The following is a 23,342-nucleotide window of genomic DNA, read 5'->3' on the forward strand; positions in this document are numbered from 1 at the left end:
AGAAGGCTACTGATACGATCAGAAATTTTAGTAAAAGGATAAATATAGATTACCTTCAGAAACTCTTCGTACATTTTAATTATAAATGCTAACCCCAGAGGACTAACACCATAATAAAAGAAATACAAACTAAGGTTTATCTATCCCTTCCATAAATCAAAAATCCATATATATAAAACAAGACATTCAGTCATTTATAAAAGACAGCAATCAATATGTTAAAAGATACTATAAGTGCATTTTCTTAATAATTATAAAATTAAAAACCTGGTCAACATTCAGTCTTCAGAAATGCTTGCTTTCTCAAATCAGCAGCAGCAGCTGCATCACACACGATTATCTGCTAATGCACTCAGTAAGCCCTGGTTACGTTACTGCCCCAAGAAAAATTTTATTTGTTCAACAAATATCATTGTACTACAAGCCCCTTGAGGGCAAGGCTATATCTTTTTAGTCTTTGTTGTCTCAGAGCTAAGACTTACAGTATTATTTTTATAGCAAAAAATTAGAAACACCAAACCCAAGAGGGTGTTACATAGGGTGATATAAGGAATCCTGAATTTTATGCATGAGTTTTCTATAAACACACTTCTCTAATAAAGAAGAAAAATCAAAAAATTAAACTAAAAACTGGAAAAAAACCTAAAGAATCATTACTAAAAACATCCTTAAGATAAATTCTTCATCCATTAAAAGCAATGACTATATTCATATAAAGATCAATTAAATATAGTTACTTGAAAAAACATTGCAAGAAAGAAAATGCAATATGATCTTGCCTATGTTCTAAAAAGATACAGAATGCATAAAAGTGAGCTTAAGTGAGACTGTTTTTTGTTTTTTTTAATATGGAATGCTTCACAAATTTGGGTGTCATCCTTGCACAGGGGCCATGCTGATTTTCTCCATATCATTCCAATTTTAGCATACAAGCTGCCTAAGTGATACTGGCGAGATTTTTTTAAAGTAGAAAAAGAATAAGGGGCACTAAATAAAACTGCCACAGGGGAGCAGATCTGAGAGGCAGAGGGAAAAAAAACTTTTATTATTTACCCTTTTCTACAGCCTTAATTTTGATCCTAGGTATGCATTGTAAGTTTTCTAAAAATGAGTATATTTTTTAAATTGTCAGGCAGAAGGTAATTTTTATGACAATTATGCAACTCAGTATTAAACATACTGGGACGATAAAAGATATTTAATTTTAATGTGAATGTTTATATTAGCAATATAAAGTAAAACAGACATTTAAGAAAATTCATATAAAATAGCAAATAGTTTAAAAACTCGGACTTTTCTTGACTTTCAATGAGTTAAATAAAACTGAAAGCATTCAGTAAATGATTTAAATTATGACTTTATAAAATAATAAAACTTTTCAGACCTACATATTTATTTTGAATTTTCAATTTCACAAACAAGAAAACAAGTCAAGAAAAATTGATATTATTTGGGTAGAGTTATTACTGCAGAAAAAAGTGACCCATTTAAATCCTAGCTTTCCTACTTATTAGGTATGTAGCCTGGGAAAGTCATACAATCTCTGACCCTCAGTTTCATCGAAGGTAAATGAAGACAGGATTGCAGAATCGTTCTGAGTATGACAAGAGTTAATGTATATCAGGTACTTGGTACAGTGCCTGGTACATAACAAGAGATTAACAAATGGCAGCTGGTATTTTCATTATCATTACTGCACTCGCATCTTTTAAGGCTTCAAGGCAAGTCTATCTTTCCAGCTTCCCTTACCTCCTCACCCTGCTCTAGGTTTTCATTTAAACAGTTCTCTGCTTTCACAGAATCTGTTCTCACTTTCTCTTTCTATCACTGACCCCCAGGCAATTCTCAATTCTGTATTCAACCCTACCATCTACTTATTCTGCTCCCAAGCTAGGTAATCCTGTAGACAGAAAACAAAACAAAACAACCAAAACCTGTCTTGCATGTATAAGAAGTTCACGTTTTCTAATCTCAGCAAAGCAGCCCCTATTTCCTACTACGTTCTCCAGAGGCCAGTTTTAAATCTTGTCCTCTCTGAAGTCCCCTTCTTCCACTTGTAAGTAGAGCATCTCACTTTGTTGTTTTCTTTTAAGAACAACTCTTCAGACTCACAGTTTCTTCTCTTATGTTTTAGAATTTTACCCTTTGTTTTCGTTTCTGAAAAATAAGTCTATTTACCTCCCTGCCAAAGCTAAGATATACCTTTCATATGCCATTCCTTGTATTTTCAGAAGATCTTGTTCTATTTGTTTGCCTTCCATTATCCGCATATTAAGCTTCTCCCACTGCTCTGGCTTTTTCCTACGAGCCTGCAAAAATATTCAGTTCACTCTTATCTTAAAAAAAAAAAAGAAGAAGAAGTTTGTCTATCCTTATATCCTACTGTATCATCAAATTCCCTCCTTTCTGTTTTACTTGTCTCCAGATCTCTTGAACATTTATGCCTGTACCCACTGGTTCCTCACCACCTAGCCACTCTCCATCAGCAAACCTAATGCACTTCAGTAAAGTGGTCTATTTAGTAAAGTCCTGCCTTTCCACCTTTCTCATATTCTCCCATATATAAACTCAGTGCACCAAGTGGAAACACATGCTGCCTCCCACACACACTGACTCCTTGCCATTCCTGCTGCATGTTCCCTCACACCGGAACACTACCAGCAAGCAATATTTGTCTGGTGAAATTTTACCCAAGCCAAATAGCAGCCTTCCTACTCCTTCTGTGACTACCCTCATCTTCACAGTTCCATAATGCCCTTGAACCTTTCTTAAGGCACATATCATTCTCTGTAATTTGGTCTTGCAAGCACTATAGAGCTGTGAGCACTCTGAGGCATCAACTATATCAATCATCTTTGTATTCTTATCCATATTGCCATGCAAACAGTAGGCACTCAGAAAACACTTGTGGAATTGAAATCAAAAGACTCACTGTATATTTCTGAATATAATGTGAAAATAACTCTGGAAATAGGAGAAATAAATATTCCTGAATCTTACTGAGAAAATGATTCTCTTTGATAGAGAAAATTGTCACCTAGTAAATCCTAACTTCTGGGAGGGGTGGTCCCAAATAACATCTGCCATTACCTTAAAAATGTGTCTTCTTTACCCATCCTGCTTCCCCAAGTCTCCACGGGAAAGAGTTGAGCTCAAATATGTTGAGATAACCATAACCACTCTTCCCATCTACTTCAACAGGTCCAAAGATAATATGAATCATATAATGAAGCCATGGGCAGAGACTGGTAATTATATGAAAATTAGGGTCAGCCTAGTGGAGAAGAATACAGTGCCTACATTTTGAACTTACCATTATTGAGAAGTGACAAAAGACCTAAGGAGTTAAACCTACATAAGCCCAAATCTAAATATGGGTCCCCTACAGTCATAGTAATCAGGGTACATTTTTGTTCGTGTGGACCCAAATCTGGTTAAATCATTTCATTTCTGTAAGAGTAAATTCTTACAAACAAACAAATAAGATGGGTTATGGGAGAATACATCAAATGCAAGATATAGACTATGGTTAGTAGTAAAACTTTGAATGAAGATGTTCTTTCATAATTTGTTACAAACATTTCACTACAAAAATTTGTTGTCAGCCCAATTTGATACATCTGAGGTTACCACAAGGATTATTTCTCTAGAAAATAAGCAATTGGTTCTAAAAGTCTTTTACCTTCAAGTAAACAGCAGTAGCCATAATACTATGTGCAATTGATTAAGCTTTTACTTTGTGTGGCAAGAACTATTCTAAGTCCTCTTCATAATTAGCTTATTTAGTCCTCACAAAAAGCATTAAAGAAGGTATTCGAAAGAAGAGGAGACAGAGAAATTAAGTAATTAGCCCAAGTACAGATATATGTCTGGAAAAATAGCTGAGCCTGGATATATATGCAGATTTCCTTGATACCAAGCACCATGCTAATAATCATTAGCAAAACGATTATTTTATTAAATATATCATATGTAAGAGCATTGGTGATCCTTACTGAAATTTATTCTTTCAGATATCATATTTTCATTTTCAAAAGACTTTTCCTTGTGCTGACTAATAATAGTTGACAGAGTGATTGAAATAGAACTAAAAGTTAAGAGGAGTCTTCTCCATTACTTATTCATATACAAACTTGAGTCCCAAGTTGCAGTTCATATTTCACTGGAATAGGTGATTTTAAGAGATAAATTAACAAAAAAAATTATTTTAATAGATTAATTCATTTTAATAAGTCTTTTCTACACTTGATTGACATAAATGGGATTTCAGGACATATGTGAACATTTTTTTATTTCATATAAATATTTTTACTATGTGCTAGAAAAAAATTAATTGGAACACCAAATCAATGAATGCAGAGGAATATAGGGTTTTCTCTCTTAAATAAACTTGTTACTATAAAGAACAAGCTAATTTGAGGTTGATTTATATTTAACTGAGAGTGCCTATAATTTTATATACATATATATACATATATATGCACATACACAAAAGAAGGTACTTTCCAAACGTTGGAAAATTAGGAAACACAAATTGAAATGTGATTTCACTAGCCATAATGCATCCATAATGTGTATTTACATTGGAGAAGACAGGATAAAACATTTATCTGTGTTACAGGACTTACCTCTGGTGACAGCATCTAGCGCACAACCACATCCTGTTGCTCCTCCTCCAATGACAAGGATATCAAATTCGGACGTATTTTGCAAAGTCAATATCTGAGCTTCTCTAGAAGGAAGCTCTCTGTTGACAGGTTCTGTAAGGAACTCTGCTGCTTCAACATAGGCCAGGTTCACCTGATATAAAAGCAGGTCATTTTCAGCTGTTCATCTGGACAACCACTGTAATAAACTTTACAACATTCTAAGAAGAGATTTGAGGAACATGAGAGCTATAACACAGTCCACATTCCACATGGATTTATTGGACCAACTGACTTGGGGTGGGGGTGGGAAAGGACTTAAAATTCTGGTGTTTTTTTTCATTAGCCACAATTATTTAGTGAAAGATTCAGATTCAATGCCTCAACTGCTTGTATTGGTATCATATACAGCCAGGTTAAATGATTTCAAACACTGTACAGCAATTTCCAAATAACTGATCTAAGACAACTTATAGGAAAACGTAAGGAAATATTTCACCCAACAGACACAATTCAGAAAATAGCATCATTTAGAAGTTTTTAAAGGAAGAGGAAAAAGCACTTTATGCCTTTCTATAATTTCATAAAAATTATATGGAGAAACGGATATAGTTCTAGTGGTTGCGCACCTACTTCCCATGTACAGAGACCTGGGTTTGATTCCTGGTGCCTCTTAAAAACAAAGCAAACAAACAAACAAACAAAAACTAACTCTCACTGGGGAGCGGCTATAGCTCAGTGCTGTTGAGCACCTGTTTCTCATATATGAGGTTCAATCCCTGGTACATCCTGAAAAAAAAAAAGCTGTCCACCAATTAAAAAGAAAATTATATGTTCTTATTCCTCAGTTCCCCTGACAAAAATATATTCTAAAGTTTGGGGTCTATAAGTTTAATCAGCTCAATTAAAAGTAGCTTAGTTACGGAAGTTACTATCTAGTTTAAATAATCAGTTATGGCCAATAGGAGCCAGTAGGAGTTCTCCAAGATTTTAGTCATTAAATATTTAATATAAAATTACAGATTTTACATATTTAATCTGCACTTTTTCAGTTTTTGAAGACTAACAATAAAGCCAGGTATAGTCTCAATGACCTTTCCAAAAAAAATAGTTGCCAGAAGTCAGAGTCAAACAACAACAATAACAAAAAAGTTAAGTATCTTGGTTTCTATTTTTTCCCAAAATGTTAAAACCAGGTTCATTCACTATACTGAAGAGTGCCAGGCAAAATTACTTTATATGCTATCCAAAGATATTTGACTTATATTTTCTTTAAATCACAGCATCAACACAATCCATAATTGTAATGTTTGCCCCATTCTTACATAGGAACCAGAATTTAAAATGGTGGTGCTTCCCCCATTCTTACTATAGAAGCTACATACAAAGTTCTGAACCACAAGGCCAAAGCTCATTCAAGGAGAGGTAATCTTCGCATGTAAAACCCTTCAGGAGTTTCTAACTTAATTTAGATTAAAGATACACATCTTTACTCTAGTTTCTAAGACTCTTTCTAGAGAGTCTTAATGGCCAACAAATTTTTTAAAAAAGAAAAAAACAGACAAGACCAAGTGCTGGAAAGAAAGCAACACCGTTAGAATTCTCTCACATGGCTGGTAGAAATGCAAAAGGGTTCATGAATTTTGGAAAACAGTTTGGGTGTTTCTTCCAAGGTAAACATAAGTTCAGCAAGCCACCTCATAGGTAATCACCCAAGAGAAAGGAAAAACTGTAACATAAAAAAACCTGTAGGCAAATGTTTATAGTGGCTTTATTGATAATTAATTGTCGAAAACTAGAAACAAGTAAACTATCCTTCAACTTGTGAACGGAAAAACAACCCATGGTGCATCTATGCAATGGAATACTACTTAGCAATTAAAAGGAAAGGGCAAACCACCGATACACACAACATGGATGAATTTCAAACACGTTATGCTAAGTCAGGGGTCAGCAAACTACGGCCTGTGGGCCAAATCTGACTGCTGCCTGTTTTTGTAAATTAAGTATAAATGAAACACAGCCATACCCAATAATTAATATATTGTCCATGACTACAACAGATTGTGTAGCCTGCAAGTATAAAATATTTACTATCTGTCCCTTTAGAGAAAAAATTTGCCAAATCTCTGTGGTAAGTAAAGAAACGCAGACTCAGAAGGCTACATAATACATGATTTCATTTGTATAACATTCTGAAAAAGCCAAAGTATAGAGAAGGAAAACAGATTGATGACTGCCAGCATCTAGGGTTGGGGGAAAAGGATTATCTACAAAGGGCATGAAGCAACTTTAGAGAATGACAGAAATGTTTTGTTTTTGCTTATGATAGTGGTTACACACCTGCATGTACTTACCAAAATTCAGAGAACTCTATATAAAAATGGGTAAATGTTGCTTCATATAAATTATACCTCAATAAACTTGACTTTAAAAATAACAATAAGCAAAAATATATACAACGGGTGACATCATCAACATGGCTATGTAAGACATCCCTTGAAAAAGACTCCCCAGATAACTGGCAAATAAAAGGACAAAATCCATTTACTTAGAACTCTAGAGGACAATAGAACCTGGAGAAGGACTCTACAAATGCTTAATGGAAGAAAAAGAAAAATCTGAGATAGGAGAGTTCCATCCTGGATGCTGGTCAGCTCCCATTCCTCTTCCCCTCACTCAGTCCTGCACAGCTAAGGAGGCATGGGAAGGTAGAGCTGGGCTTCCTCCCACTGTGGACGGAGACTGTAGACTTACAGCAGTGAATTAGAACTCTATACATATCCATGTACAGGGACCTAACTCCTAAGAGACCCAGGGCAGACCCAGAGCAGAGATGCTAAAGACTGTTGCATACAAAGATCCCCCAGATTAAGAAAAAAAAAAGAGAGAGACAACAAAATAAAAGGTCATGTCCTCACTCAATCCAGTTTCAGTTGGCTAAATACCTAAAGGCAAAATAGATTTTTCTGAAGTTACCCACCTTTCTGGGCTGACCCCATTTGGCTCCCAAGAGTAGGATATCCTAATGGGAAAGAAACCTGAGTCAGAAAAGGTCACAGGGGGGAAAAGGGGGGCAAGGGACTTAAACTGAACTGTTTTAAGACTGGACAGGTCCCAGAATGAATTGAAAAGGGTAAGCAAAATGGGACACTGAGTGAGGGAGAGAATTTAAACAAATCATAGAAGTACTGGAGCTAGGGAGAAAAGTCTTTACAAAACAACAGAATAGATCAAGATTCCAAAGAAGGAATAGAAGAAAAAAGCTCTCTCCTGGAGGTGAAACAACTGCACAAAAAAGTACAATCTTAAAAATTGCACCAAAGAGTCAGTGCAAGAATCAAATGAAGAAAAGCAGAGAAAATCTGAACAGTTAAACACAGGCTATTCTAAAGGTCTAGAATAAGTTAGGCCATGGGTCAAAGAAGAGCCTTAACACAAATCCAATCAACAATAAAATCCTAGACAAGAAGAATAAACAGACCTTCAGAGTTAACTCATCCAGATAATCAGAGATCTAGTCACCAGCAAAAAAATTACAAGCCATACTAAGAAAGAAGAAGACAGGTCTCAGCCTAGGGAACAAATTAAAACTTCAGAGGAGACTCAGAAGCTGGAATAAATAATCAAAGACATTCAAACAAATCTAAAACAATTCAAGGTGATGAAGGAAAATATGCATAAAGAGAAGACAATGTCTGAGCTAAAAGAAGAATTTGAAAGTATAAACAGAAACATAACAGAAATTATGGGGATGAATGGCACAACAGCAGAGGGAAGCAGATGTGCATCATATAGTTAGGTGCCCCTCTATCACGCGGGGGGTCCCAGGTTCTGTTCCCGGAGCCTGCCAAAAAGAAGACAAACAGACACAGAGAGCACACAATGAGCAGACACAGAGAGCGGACAGTGAGCACAAGCAATGGGAGGGAGGGGGAAAGAAATAAAATGAATCTTTTAAAAAGTACACTAAAGGTGTACACAACAGCAGATTTGAACAGGTAGAAGAATCAACAAACTAGAACAATCAAAATCATACAGTTAGAAGAACAGATAGAAAAAAGAATGGGAAAAAATCAGCAGTGTCTCGGGATTTAAGTGACAGCACAAACTGTACAAACATATGCATCATGGGTGTTCCAGAAGGAAAAGAGAAGGAAAAAGGGGTAGAAAGAATACTTAAGGGAGTAATGGCCAAAAACTTCCCATATCTTATGAGAGATGTAACTATACATGTCCAAGAAGAACAAAATACTCCAAATAGAATACATCCTAATAGACCTACTCCAAGACAAATACTAATCAGGATATGAAATGCCAAAGATAAAGACAGAATTTTAAAAGCAATTCATCATATACAAGGGATCCTCAATAAGACTAAGTGCCTCGGGAAACGGACTTGGCCCAGTGGTTAGGGCGTCCGTCTACCACATGGGAGGTCCGCGGTTCAGGTCCCGGACCTCCTTGACCCGTGTGGAGCTGGCCCATATGCAGTGCTGATGCGCGCAAGGTGTGCAGTGCCACGCGGGGTGTCCCCCGCGTAGGGGAGCCCCACGCGCAAGGAGAGCCGCCCAGCGTGAAAGAAAGTGCAGCCTGCCCAGGAATGGCGCCGCCCATACTTCCCGTGCCACTGACGACAACAGAAGCGGACAAAGAAACAAGACGCAGCAAATAGACACAGAGAACAGACAACTGGGGGGGGGGGGGATAAATAAATAAATAAATCTTAAAAAAAATAAGTTCCTATTTCACATGAGACACCACAGAGCCAAGAAAGCAATGGTATGATATATTCAAGGTACCAAAAGAGAAAAACTAGAGCAAAAACTCTTTATCTGGCAAAACTGTCCTTCAAAAATGAGGGAGAGTTTAAAATATTCACAGATAAACAGAAATTGAGAATGGCTGTCAAAAAGAGACCAGTCCTACAAAAATTACTAAATGGAGTTCTGCAGGTGGAAATGAAAATAAAGAGCAGAGTAACTTGGGAGTAGTGCAAAAAAATGAAGATCATCCATCAGGGTAACTAAAAGGGTAAATGCAAAACCCAATAGTACTGTTTACTCAATATAAACGCTACTCTTATCTTCACATAGGAATCAGGACACAACTGAACAAGAAAAAGGCATAATTCCTAACAGACACAAAATATGAAGTGGTAAAGTGGAACAGAAACAACATGAGGAGGGGAAGCAGAGGGATATGGGAACAGAAAACAAGGATGCTAATGAAACTAGGTTGGTCTATTTTCAAATAAGTGGGTTCCAGATTTGGGTTGTATAATATAAACCCCAGGGTAACCACAAAGAAAGTATTTTAAAAATATGCAGACACAGAAATGAAAAAGGGATCAGATACATGACATAAAATCAGAAAGTCGCAATAAAGAAAGAGAGATGGGAAAAAAGGGAGATAAGACACATAAAAACCGCGGAAGCACAGATGAGCCAATCAGGAGCTAAGAGTATTTTACCAGAGATGAACTTATCAGGTGCAATGGATGTGTCATGATGATGGGAGAGAGTGTTGCTGTGGGGGGAGTGGGGGGCGGGGGCGGTGGGGTTGAATGGGACCTCATATTTTTCATAATGTAATTTTTAAAAATAAATAAATAAATAATTTTAAAAAATAAAAAAATAAAAAAATAAAAGAGTATTTTACAAGCTAGGGAAGCAGCTGCTGGGGGTGGCAAGAGAGTCCGGATAAAAGCAAAGGAAGCAGGGGCAACCCTAAGGAGTTCAAAAAAGGTGTAGTCATGATGACCTCACTCCAAGTCAGGAAGGATCCACCCTCCAGGGTTTATCGCCACACCTAGGAAGATTCCCCTACTCGGTCAAGACAACTGCCTCTACCCACAGGCAACCCCTTTGCCCTGGAGTGGGAGAACCAAGAGCCAAGCGGATTGGTGCAGAAGCCATGGCTTACTCTTCAAGGCCCCTTCATTGGACCAGCAGGTTCCAGGCCGAAAGCTGTCCCACCAAACCGGGAAACCAGAGAGATTATGGGGAGCACTCAGCTCTGCAATCCCCTGAAGCCGATCAGGAATAGTCTGGGGTCAGTATATGGAACCTGGGATTTCTCCCCAAACAGAGGCTCCAGGGACCATAGAATCTGTGGCCGACCCTGCAGCGCTGGCCACCATCCTATCAGGTGCTGGTTCGAGGCAGCCAAGGAAACACCATCTGCCAGGGCCATTTTCAGTCCCCAGAACCTCCATCCACTGACTGGATCCGACCAGAGCTTCCTGCTTCTCAGGGCCGCAGGGACCAGGACTCCATGGCCAGACCTTGTGTCCCCAGAGGTTAGAGGTTCCGTTTCCATCTTCAGACCTTCCTTTCACCCCTCTATTCGCCCCAGCTCCCAGGAAGAAGAGACAGGGGGCAGGAGCTGGACTTCAGTGACCCAGGCCTCAGGACTCTCCCTGAAGAACCGAGCCCAGGCTGCCTCCCCTCTCCCTGAAGGAGAACATGAGACTGTGACTCACTCGGATGAGGAAGGAGGGGGGTCCCTCAGGGTGGCCCAGCAGACACCCTTAAGAGAAATCCATGGGATAACACACACCAGGGACAGCCATGAGTCCCAGCTGATGCCCTCCCCTGCCCCTGTGGCCCAGCCCATGCCTGGCCCTATGGTGCCAGCTACTGACACCCACCCTTCACACTCTGAGTGGGCTCAGCATGTACCTTCTCCCCACTCCTCCGCTCTGACCTTATATGTGGTGTTGAGGCATCTGGACATTTGCCCCCAAACCCAGTTCACACCCATCCCACCGGCCCCTAGAACTCAGCAGGCCCAATGGGTGAGTGGCTTCTCCCCTCAGTCCTGCCATGGTGCAGGGTGCAGTATGGTTGTTGGATAAGGAGAGTTTTGTAAGGCTATAGGAGGGGCCTGGGAAACCACCTATGGCAACTCCTAATGGACCCCATCCCAACTTCCAGGAGCTGAAAATGCAGTGCATCAGAACCCACAGCAGCTGCTGTGACAGGAGGTGGCGGGCCTGGCAGAGAACAAGGAGGCCCCCCCTTAATCAAGGCTCCTCTCTGGATAGGGCTGAGCTTCACCCCCTGCTGGCTGAGATTCCAAGAGCCCAGAATACCTGGGAGCATAATTCCAGGACTTTTCACCTTCCTGGACTACTGTAGTCGTCAGCACTGCCAAAGCCCTGCCTTCCAGAGGAGTGTGGGGAATCACAGCTCTGCCCTGGGTGGAGCCTGAGAAGGCACAGCTCTGCCCTCCCATAGAGCCAATCCCCAGACTTCTGCCATAGCAGGGAGCCTGGGACACCACAGCTCTCACTCCAGGAGCAGCCCAAACTACCAGAGCCCTGCCCTCCAGCAGGGCCTGGACCCCTTGAGCCCAGCCCCTCCAGGAAGACTGGACCCCCAGAGCCCTGTCCTAGGGAAGATCCCGGGCACCAGAGGCCTACCCCTGGAGTCCAGCCAACAGTCCTACTATAGTCAGGAGGCTAGAGTGACCCCCAACCTGACTGTCTCTTCCCATGCCCACTTTGTGCCAGACCCCCTTATCTGCTCATTCCAGTCTCTGAAACCCCTTACAGGTCAATCTGACCCCAGCAGTCTGGCCCATCAAACCCAGGCCCTGTCCAGCACCTCAAAGCATGTCTGACTGCCACCCACTGCTTCCACGAGGCCCACCTGGATGATGAGTGTGCCTTCTACACCAGTCAAAGTACGCCATTAGGCCCCACCCGGGTCTGCACCAACCCTGTGGCCCCATTACTCAAATGGCATGATGCCCTGTGTCTTATTTCAGTTGGTTCTGCTGCCCCTCACAGCTTTCCATTATGAAGCACCCACCTCCTGCCTTACCTTGCTCCTTCTTTTTAACCTTTATTAATTGTCAGCTCCCTCCCCCATGGGAAGGATTAGAAGGAAACTTCCTCAACATAAGAGCATATATGAAAAACCCATAGCTAACATCATAATGGTGAAAGACTGGAAGATTTCCCTCTAAGATCTGGAACAAGGCAAGGATGCACATGGAAAAAAAATTCTACTTACAACAGCAACTAAAAGAATTAAATAGCTAGCAATAAATTTAACCAAGGATGTAAAGGACTTGCTCACAGAAAACTACAAAACATTGCTAAAAAAACTAAAGAAGACCTAAATAAATGGAAAGACATTCTGGGTTCATGGATTAGATGTCAATTCTACCCAAAATGATTTACAGATTCAATAAAATCCCAATCAAAATTCCGGCACTCTTATTTGCAGAATTGGAAAAGGCAATTATCAAATTTATTTGGAAGGCTAAGGAGTCCAAAATAACCAAAAACATCTTGAAAAAGAACAAAGTTGGAGGACTTGCACTTTCTGACTATAAAGCATATTACAAGCTACACTGGTTAAAACAGTATGGTATTGGCACAAGGATGGACATTTTGACAAGTGGAATTGAACTGAGAATTCAGAAATAGACCCTCACATGTAAGGCCAATTGATTTTTAACAAGGCTGCCAAGTCCACTGAATTGGGAAAGACAAGTCTCTTCAACAAATGGTGCTGGGAGAATGGGATATCCACATGCGAAATGAGAGGACTCCTATCTCACACCATATGAAAATTAACTTAAAATGGATCAAAGATCTAAATATAAAAACCAGGACTCTAAAACTCCTAAAAGAAAATGTGAGGAAGCATCTTTGTGATCTTCTGTTGGGCAATGGTTTCTTATAAACCCAGAACACAAGCAATAAAAGAATAAAATGGGAGCTCCTCAAAATTAAATACTTCTGCACATCAAAAAAATTTTGTCGTGAAAGAGAAAAAGACAATCTACTCAATAGGAGAAAATATTTGGAAACCACATATCTGAAATGAGTTTAATATCTAGAATATGTAAAGAAATCCTACAACTCAACAATAAAAAGATAAACAACCCAATTAAAAAAGGAGCAAAAGGTCTGCACAAACACTTCTTTAAAGAGGATATACAAATGGCTAAAGAACACATGAAAAGATGCTCAACATCACTAGCTCTTAGGGAAACGTAAATTAAAACCATAAAATATCACTTAAACCCATTAGAATGGCTCTATTAAAAAAAAAAACAGAAAACTACATGTGTTGGAGAGGATATGGAAAAATAGAAACTCTAACTCATCGCTGGCAGGAACATAAAATGGTGTAGCTACTGTGGAAGACAGTTCTGGGGTTGCTCAGGAAACAAATATAGAATTACCATATGACCCTCAATCCAACTACTAGTTTTATACCCAGAAGAACTGAAAGCAAGGACAGGAACAGATATTTGCACACTGATGTTCAAAGTGGCATTATTCACAATTTCCAAAAGATGGAAATAATCCAAGTGTCCACTGACCAATGACTGGATAAACAACATGTGGTATACATATAATGGGAAATTATTCAGTTGTAAAAAGGAATGAAGTCCTGATGCGAGCAACAACATGGATCAACACTGAAGACATTATGCTGAGTGAAATAAGCCAGATAGAAAAGGACAAATATCGTATGATCTCAACGGCATGAACTAATTATAATAAGCAATCTCACAGAATTAGAATCTAGAATATACGTTACCAGGGGACAACCTATATTCTTTGAAACTAAGCAAATGATAATTAGTTTGTTCAGAATTTCTATTTAAGTTGATTGTAAAGGTTTGGAAATGGATGTTGGTGATTGTAGCACATTATTGTGTGTATAATTAGCAGTGCTGAATTATGTATGTGAATGTGATTAAAGGGGAAGTTTTGGGTTGCATATGTTACTAGAATGGAAGTTAGAAGATAAAGCATGGTATTGTATGGGAAGCACATGTGGCTCGAGAGACCGGGCTCCCGCCTACCACATGGGAGGTCCTGAGTTCAGTTCCCAGTGCCTCATGGAGAAGACAAGCAAGACAGCGAGCTGCCATGATGGGCAGGCACAGCAAGTTGATGCAACAAGATGATGCAACAAGGAGACACTAAGAGGAAAGACAATGAGAGACACAACAACAAAGCAGGGAGCTGAGGTAGCTCAAGTGATTGAGTACCTCTCTCCCACATGGGAGGTCCCAGGTTTGGTTCCCAGAGCCCTCTAAAGAGAAGACAAGCAGACATGGGGGCACACAGCAAATAGATACAAAGAGCAGACAGTGAACGCAAACAATGGGGGGGGGGTGTAAATAAAAAATCAATAAATCTCTAAAAAAAAAACCAAAAACATGGGCCTGTATAACACAGTGAACCCTGTTGTGGATGATGGACTGCATATTTGTTAAGTATAAGAAATACAAGTATAAGAATATTCTTTCATGAATTATAGCGTGCACAACACTAATACAAGGTGTTAATAATAGGGTGGTGTATGGGAAAAAATAACACCTAATGTAAACTATGGACTATAGTTAACAGCGCTATTTTAATATTCTTTCATCAGTTTAAACAAAGCTACCACACTAAAAGAAAGTGTCAACAACAGTGGGTTATATGGGAATACTATTTTTTACATTAACTTTTCCATAAACCTACAAATATTCTAATTAAACAAATTATATAATTTTATATATGCCAGGCACTTTTACCACGGTTTTACTTTTATCTACTCATTTCATCTTCACATTAGCCCTATGAGTTATGTACAATCATGATCTCCAGTTTACAGAAGGAGAAAGTGAGTCACAGAGAAGTTAATCTCTCCATACTGTACAGCTAGTATATGGTAAAGCTGGGAATTGAACTTACATAGCCTGGCAACAGAGACTAAGCTTCATATTACCATGCCATACTGACGTTACATATAATTTTGAGAAGAAATAACTGGAGACAGACTAAATAGTTGCAATAGGATGAGATGAAATTAGTTGCCAAACATTGTAGAAAGTTTTTCTGGTATGGTATTGCTATGGAGGTTTCAGTGAAAATCCCCCCACCCACCCAATTTTCTTTTAATATACAGCACAACTGAGGGTAATTTATTTAATTTCTAACACTACATTTAAAATAACATTTTATTTTTGTTTATATTTTCATAAAAGCTGGGAAGTGTTGCAACTGAGAAACTAAGCACCAAGCTTATTTTAGAGGCAGTAAACACAGCCTAAGGCCCTACTTTAAATTACCACGAGAAAGACTCTTTTGGCTTCATATGGCTTTGAGTCACAAAAACACATCTGCACTCTACCTTTCATAAAATATGCTGATGGATTGAAAATAAAGTAGAAAAAAAGGTAAAGGATTAAAATAGTGGTAGTGTATAGCAGCCCATTGTAAGAAAAGAAGCTGTTGGGCTCCAAATCTTCCTAGATGTGCCCTTTTCCCACTGTCCTTTCTAAGCTAATTTGATTAAACAGGAATCTGAAAGATAGGGTCCCTTAAAGGACGGACTCAGAGATTCTGGGAGGGGCCATGGAAAGGCACCATGTCCTAAATCACCAGAGATACCAAAACCCTCAAGAGTTCAAAGACCCTTGACTCATCATCATTTACTCATCAAATCATTATTTGAGGTCCTCAAGGATTTTACAGAGAAGAGGACAGAACAAAAAGATAAATAAGCAATTATGATATAAAACAGGTTATTGAAGCTCCAGACTTCAAAAGGCTTCTTGGAACCAACTAAAAGGCATGATTAGCTGGGTAACAAAAGCCAGGAAAGGAAGTGGGAACAGCACGTGCTAAAACCAGAAGCCACACAAGCATGTTTTCTTTCGTCAAAACAATATAGTCTTAAAAACATGTGACACACATCCAATACTTAAGAACTGGCACATTTCATGTAAAAATTGGGAATTCCATCTGAGATACAGCTGTTGAAACTGAGTTGCCGCTGCACCTTTTGGCAGGGCTTGTTTTCTCTTGTCAGCCCAGGGTTTCTACCCATGGGTTTCACACTTTGACCTCCCCAGCCTGACCCCTGTGGACTTATCAACCCTGGCCTAGAGAAAGGAACAAGTCCAGCATCAGCAGATTCAGAATCAATAACCTAATTCAGCCACTGAAGCTAGAGGAAGTGACAGCTAACACACAAAGCAAACCCTCACTTTTAAAGCCTAGCACAATTCCAGCCACAGCCCCCCCCCCAAAAATATTCTTACTTGGTGAAAGTAGGAGAATATCAAATAATTCAAATGACTTTGATGTTGTTATTTTTTTGTTATATTTAATTATGATGGGCACACCACAATGGGGAAGTGGTAGATTTTATTCCTTATCTTGAAAATCAATTTTCATCTACATTTTAAAACAATAAAATGTCCAACATTCTGATGGCAAACAGCTTTTGTCAAGAGGCTTGCATACTGAACACCTCCAGAGTTGAAAGCCAAGTTTCTAATCTTTGAGAATTTATATCTGAGAATATTCACCCTGAACAGGATTCAGAATGAGATCAGTTTCACTATGCCTGTGCACCATTAGACTTGCAAATTAAAAAAAAAAAAAAAACCTAGACATTTGCAACTTCAGATGAGACCAAAAACAAGATCTAATAATTAGTGTCTATTTCTGAGAGAGAAGTGCATATTTAAAGACCACAGGCAATTAACAACCAGGTTGTCCTGTAATCATGTACAGTAATAATTGGAGTATAAAGTAAGTGTTTCATGCAAATCACTTCATATTGCAACTATCACTCTCTCACCCATGTTATATGATTCAATCAATGGAATCATTAGATTTAAAGGAAATTGCTTTGTGTTCTGTTATCTCTGAAAAAGTCTTACCATATTTATATGCTCCTGGATGTAAAATGCAAGAAACATCTCTTTACAGTGAAATGTAATATGTTTTAATGACTTTCACTGCCAGATCATTTTGTGATTCTAAACAATGAGGTTTTTTCTTGTACTTACAAGACATGAAGCAACATTCCTCAGTGTAAACACACTTGGGGAGGAACTCATGATTACTTGGTAGGAAAAAGATGCTAATGGGTGGACTGTCATCTCCATTATAGACCAGACAATGGGAAACCAGTCTAAATTGCAACAAGAGAGTCTACCAGAAATGGAAGAAATTGTATCATTGATGTGGAGACAGTGGCCATGGGAGTTGCTGATGGCAGGGAGAGGGTGCAAGAGGTGTGATATGGGGCATTTTGGGGATTTGGAGTTGTCCTGAATGATATTGCAGGGACAGATGCACGACATAGTTTATCCTGCCTTACCCTACTGGATGGACAGGGAGAGTGTGAACTACAATGTAAACTATTGTCCATGTGGTGTGGCAGTGCTCCAGGGTTAATCAGCAAATGCAATGAATGTGCCTTACCGATAGAAGGGGAAGTTGATGTGGGAGGAGGGTGGTGGGGAGTCGGGTATACGGGAATCTCTTATGTTTTTTAATGTAATGTTTTGTGTGATCTATTTATCTGTTTTTTAAAATGATAATAAAAAAAGAGATTCAAAAATAAAAAGTGAGAGAGCGAGTCTAGGTTGAAGTCAGAAAAAAACCTATACCTTCAAAGCTGTGAAAAATGGGACACCTTATCCTCAAGGCTCCGTGGAGGTAAACTACAGCCTGAGGCCCACCCTTCAGGTGATGGAGGACAAAGGAGTGATAATTCACCTTAGGGGGCTGTCTGCCTTCATGTGGCTATGATGCTTTTGAAGAATCACACAAAAAGCTTTTAACAGCGACCATAGTATATGCAAAAAAATTAATTATAAATCGTTTTTATAGCTGAAAATGAAAAAAAAAAACCCATGGCTGTATTTGAATCTACTTCAAATAAACTGACTAAGCAAACTGAGATTTGGGAGGTATGTTTTACTGGTTTTCAAATAAATATTTCAAAAACACAGATTACGTGTTTGGAAGTGTCTAAATTGGATACACTACCCTTCAAGTCTCACCGTTTACTGAGAATTAGAGGATCTGAAGAGTAAGCCTGGGTCAGGGAAAATCAGCCACCACTTGGACAGAGAGGGAAGAAGAGAAAGAACTACAGCTTCCTGTGCCGCTGCAGTCCTCATGCACTCTAATACATCAGCACATTTAGGTCTTACCATGACACAGGAGGCATATCCTTTGTCCACTGAGGAAACTGAGTTTAGTTATTCCCTGGACAAATAACAGAATCAGAATTTGATCCCAGGTTTGATTCCAAATCCCACGTCCTCAGCTGAACTAGATTATCTTTGCTGATACATGTGTATTTATTCGGGCCCTAAGTATGCCAGCCTCTCTGGCACCAGCAATTCAGGGAACTGTTGATAGCAGTGCAGTGAAATAAGAAGTCTTAGGGCAAATACTTCACCTGTCGCCATTCACACCAGGAACTCAAATTGACACTCAGGGTCCTATGAGACAGCATTTTTCCTTAAGATCACCTTAGCATATACATCCAGAAGGGGATCCAGCACTGAAAGAAGTCCCACTCTTCCCCCCTTCCCCAGTCAAGTGAATAAAATGTTGACCCACTGAATCAAATTATAAACCAGTTCTTATCTTTACAGTTGTGATGGCCCTCAACTGCATTTTAACCTTAGGTTTCAAAATAGATTTCCATCAAAGTTGTGATACCCACTCTCTATTTCCCCTCGAATTATTTCACCAAATATAGAACTTTGTATAACTTTTCTAGATTATACTCACTAGCAGGATCTCAGAAATCAGAAATTCTTTGTTTAAAAATAAATAAACCATACAAAATTGGTCGTAAACTACCTCTTTTTAAAGCACCAATTTTCTTCTTAATTTGCAAAAGTTTACTAAGAGGAAGCCTTCCTAGCATGAATATAATTTAACTATTAAACCAGAAGATGGGAGGAGAAAGGAGGAAAGCTAAAGGGCTCTCCACAAAATAAAGTTTGTTCAGTCCAACCAAAACCCTAAAAAGTTTCTTTAAGAGGTCTTAAAATGAATAGCTGAAAATGAAATTTAAAGTCAAATCAAAATGAATGTCAATGTTGCTCAGTTAGCAACAGCCTAGAAGCTCACCAGCTGTCAACGCTAATCATAGCTCAGTTGTTGACTCACTGTGTGACCTATAGAAGTACAGTTAACCTCTCTGATTTTGTATGCCAGCAATAAAATAGCATCACAAACTCCTCGAAGGCTTGATGTGAATTATAACTCAAAGACATTGCTATGGCCCCACTCTGGGGGCTAAGTGTTAAATAAAAACCAAAATTATATGGACGATGATAGGCTGCTCTTCAGAGGACATTTCCAGCTCTGTCTGCACAATTTCTGCTCTTTGATGAAACATGCCTCTAAAGAAACAGTTAAGCATACAAGGCAGTGAAGAATAGTTTCAGCTGGCCTCAATCGAAATACAGTATATTCTAAATCCTCATCAAGCCTTAGACATCAGGCACAGCTCCAATAAATTTAGCTGCTTTCTATGAGAAAAATAGTTCTTCCAGGAACTGCTGTTTGGGATTATAAACAAGAGAAGCAAGTGAAAGTGAGATGCAGTCTTTGGTATAAACCCTAACAATGAAGCTCTCATCTATACAGCTCATTTGTCGACTAGATTAGAAACTAAAGTCAGGACACATACATGATGGCTGGATGTCTAACAATACATTTACCCTTCTTCCTGAGAACACCATTGTACTGCATTCCCACTGTGACCTTTTGAGATTATTTTTGTGAATCCCAAAAAGAAGAAGATTAGGTTTGTAAACTAATTATATACTTCAGGGTGCGAGTCCTTTGATTATATTGGATTCAGTTGAGGGGCCCTTGATTAAACTATCTGTTAAGGTTAGGGCTTTGATTCAATCGTGTCAGTAAGGCATGACTCAGGGTGAGTCTCCACCTGCTTGGTGGTTCAATATAAATGGAAAGTCACTCAAGAAGACACACTGGAACAGAGAGCTCTGTCATTTTTTCATCCTGGGGTCCCAGGGAAAGAAAGATGAGGCATTCACCTGATAATTTGCAGCTTACCTTGTGAAGAGAACAGAAGAGCTGAGACTGATATAGAAAGCCTGGAAAGAAACAAGCCCTATGCCAGGAGAGAGAGGAAGCCTAGGAAGGAAGGCTGAACCCTTGCAGAGAGCAGCAGCCATCTTGCTTTAACATGTGGCAACTAACTGATGAGAAAGCAACCTTGAGCTGGACTCTTGAGGACCTCATAACTGCAAGTTTTTACCCCAGATAAAATATCCTTTATGAATGCAAACAGATTTCTGGTAGTTTGAATCAGCACCCCTTTGGCAGACTGATACACCCACCCTTTCTTAAAATTAGGTGGAAATGATCCAGTGGGACAGCAAGGCCCTATAAGAAGGCAGAGCTCAAGGACATGGGTTCCAAAAGGATTGTAAGAATTAGGTCCCTCATCTATATTATCCCATGCTGAACTGTAACTTTAGCATTAAATAATCCTTCATTGTGATAGGCCACTGGTCCCTGGAGATTGCTTATTATACCAACTGGCTTGTCCCAATAAATATACAATAACTAAATGTTTACCATTACAACACAAGACTCACAACTAGCCTCCTTTGGAAACAGTCCGTACATGATTCTGAATCTTCCTCTGATAGATGAGGCCATTCATTTTCAAAAAAAGAAATCCACAAAGATAAAACTCCCAAAAGACAGATTATCAAATGTAAACCCCAGCAAACCACAGTGTGGAGACATTTCTATATTCATGTTTTGACATAATGCTCTTGCTGACAGGAGACAGGTGGAAATAAGAAGCCAATCATTCAACAAGTAGTCCTTCCCCACCTTCATATATATTCTTCGTATGGTATCTAATACTACTTCATACTTTAACATTAAAATCAATAAAAATGAAAAATGTTTAAGAAGAATTGTATTTATAGCATTTTATAAGTTTGTTTTTGTTTGGTTGGTTTATTTTAAAGGAGAAAGGCTGTTGATGAATCTATGAAAAATGTTAGTAGAGATGGAAGATTACATATTCAGGGAGAACAAACAAGTCTGTTAGTCTGAACTGGCTCACAAAGTTAAAAGCAAACCACAGGCTTCTGGTAGACCAAGATGGTGGTGTAAGATGCTCCAGGGTGTTGTTCCCTCACAAAATCTTTGAGCACCTAGGAAAAACTGGCAGACTCATCTTCCTCAAAACTTCAGGAAATAGCTGAAGGTCTGCAGTAACTGGGCAAATGCCAAATCAAGAAAACACATTTTAAAATAGTAAGGAAATCTCATGGTGCCCATGCTAGCCCCTCCACCCTTCCCTGCCTGGCATGGTGTGGTCAGCCTATACTTGCATAGTAAGTGCCTGATCCTGCTCCAGAGGTAGGAGAATAACCCTTATGCATATACTGCTGTGCCTGTAGGTCCCTGCCAATCTAACCTGTGTAGGTCTGGAAGCCTGAAACAGGAAACCCCTCGCTGGCTCAACCACACAGAATTTATCTGGAAGCCAGAAGCAGCTTGCAAACGGCTAAAAACAATGTAAGGAACAATTAAGCCAAAGTGGCCTGGGGCAAAGGATTACCTACTTTAAAAGTTATGCAATAGAGAACTAAAGAGGGGTGAAAGCCTATTCCATAGGGAGTAAAGAAGACATTCAAATCCTGCAAATAGGGGAATTTCTCTAAGGCTACTAACAAGCAAAAACCCAGGACAAATTCAGGTTCAGAACAGACTGAGAGGATCCAGCACTTCACATTTGCCTCAGACTTATTTTCTGGATGGGAGAGCTAAACTCTGAAGGCGACCAGCACCCAATGCAGAGCCAATTTGCAAAGACTGTAAAAGGTGTTTTTTTGCTTTTGTGTTCTTGCTTTGTTACCTCCTGGCACTCAAGTAAATCTATACCATATCACTAGCTAGATACAAATTTAAGGAACAGACTTTTCATGGACTAACTCCCAGAGTTAACACTATTAAAATATTAAAATGTACAGTGTGCAGCAAAAAAATTACAAGACAGATAAAGAAACAAGAGGTGATGCAAAGAATAAGACAAAAATCCAGAAACTATAAACAAAGAAGACTGGATAATGGACATATCAGAGAAAGACTTTTTAAAAAATGATCCTCAATATGCTTAAGGAGAAAAAGTACAATACAAAGAACTGAAAGATACAGGAAGACAATGAAGAAACAATATGACAATCTCAACAAAGAGATGAAAATTTTAAAAAGGAGCTGCATTAGTCAGCTAAAGGGTGCTGATGCAAAATACCAGAAATTGGTTGGTTTTTATAAAGAGTATTTATTAAGGGTAGGAGCTTACAGATACCAGGCCATACGGCATAAGTTACTTCCTTCACCAAAGTCTATTTTCATGTGTTGGAGCAAGATGGCTGCTGATGGCTGTGAGGGTTCAGGCTTCCTGGGTTCCTCCTTTCCAGGGTCTTGCTTCTCTTTGGGTTCAAGTTTCCTACCTTCCTAGGGCTTGCTTCTTCCTGGGTTCAGGGTTCCTCTCTTCCTGGGGCTGGCTTCTCTTTCCTCTGTGAGCTTACTTCCTGGGGCTCCAGCTTAAGGCTTCAGCATCAACTCCAACATCAAAACTCCAACATCAAAAACCCTCGCATCAAAAGCTCCAACTCTGTCCTTTGCCATGCCTTTTATCTGTGAGTCTCCACCCACCAAGGGGTGGGGACTCAATGCCCTAACGATGTGGTCCAATCAAAGCCCTAATCATAACTCAATCATGCCCAGTAATAGACTAGATTACAAACATAATCCAATATCCATTTTTAGAATTCATAACTATATCAAACTGCTACAGGAGCCAAAATGAAATACTGGCATTGAAGACCACAATAACAGAAATGAAAAACTCC

The 23,342-nt window shown here is 39.2% G+C and overlaps 1 protein-coding gene, 1 non-coding gene and 1 pseudogene across 10 annotated transcripts in view; 1 reads left to right on the forward strand and 2 right to left on the reverse strand.

Annotated features, from left to right (window-relative positions):
• GPD2 (glycerol-3-phosphate dehydrogenase 2) overlaps positions 1-23,342 on the reverse strand; it is a 158,609-nt gene that overhangs the window by 92,448 nt on the left and 42,819 nt on the right. For all 9 annotated transcript variants that reach the window (XM_058300899.1, XM_058300900.2, XM_012523466.4 and 6 more), the window contains one exon: positions 4,629-4,800. In XM_058300899.1, the coding sequence (XP_058156882.1) occupies positions 4,629-4,800 (172 nt within the window). The remainder of the gene's footprint in view (positions 1-4,628; positions 4,801-23,342) is intronic.
• LOC111763088 (U6 spliceosomal RNA) lies at positions 843-947 on the reverse strand. The gene has a single exon (XR_002796032.2). It is a non-coding gene; the product is annotated as a U6 spliceosomal RNA (small nuclear RNA).
• Positions 8,311-11,887, forward strand: LOC139439365 (tastin pseudogene; annotated as a pseudogene).

Source organism: Dasypus novemcinctus, chromosome 7, assembly GCF_030445035.2.
Source record: "Dasypus novemcinctus isolate mDasNov1 chromosome 7, mDasNov1.1.hap2, whole genome shotgun sequence".
In the NCBI taxonomy this organism is placed as follows: Eukaryota; Metazoa; Chordata; class Mammalia; order Cingulata; family Dasypodidae; genus Dasypus; species Dasypus novemcinctus.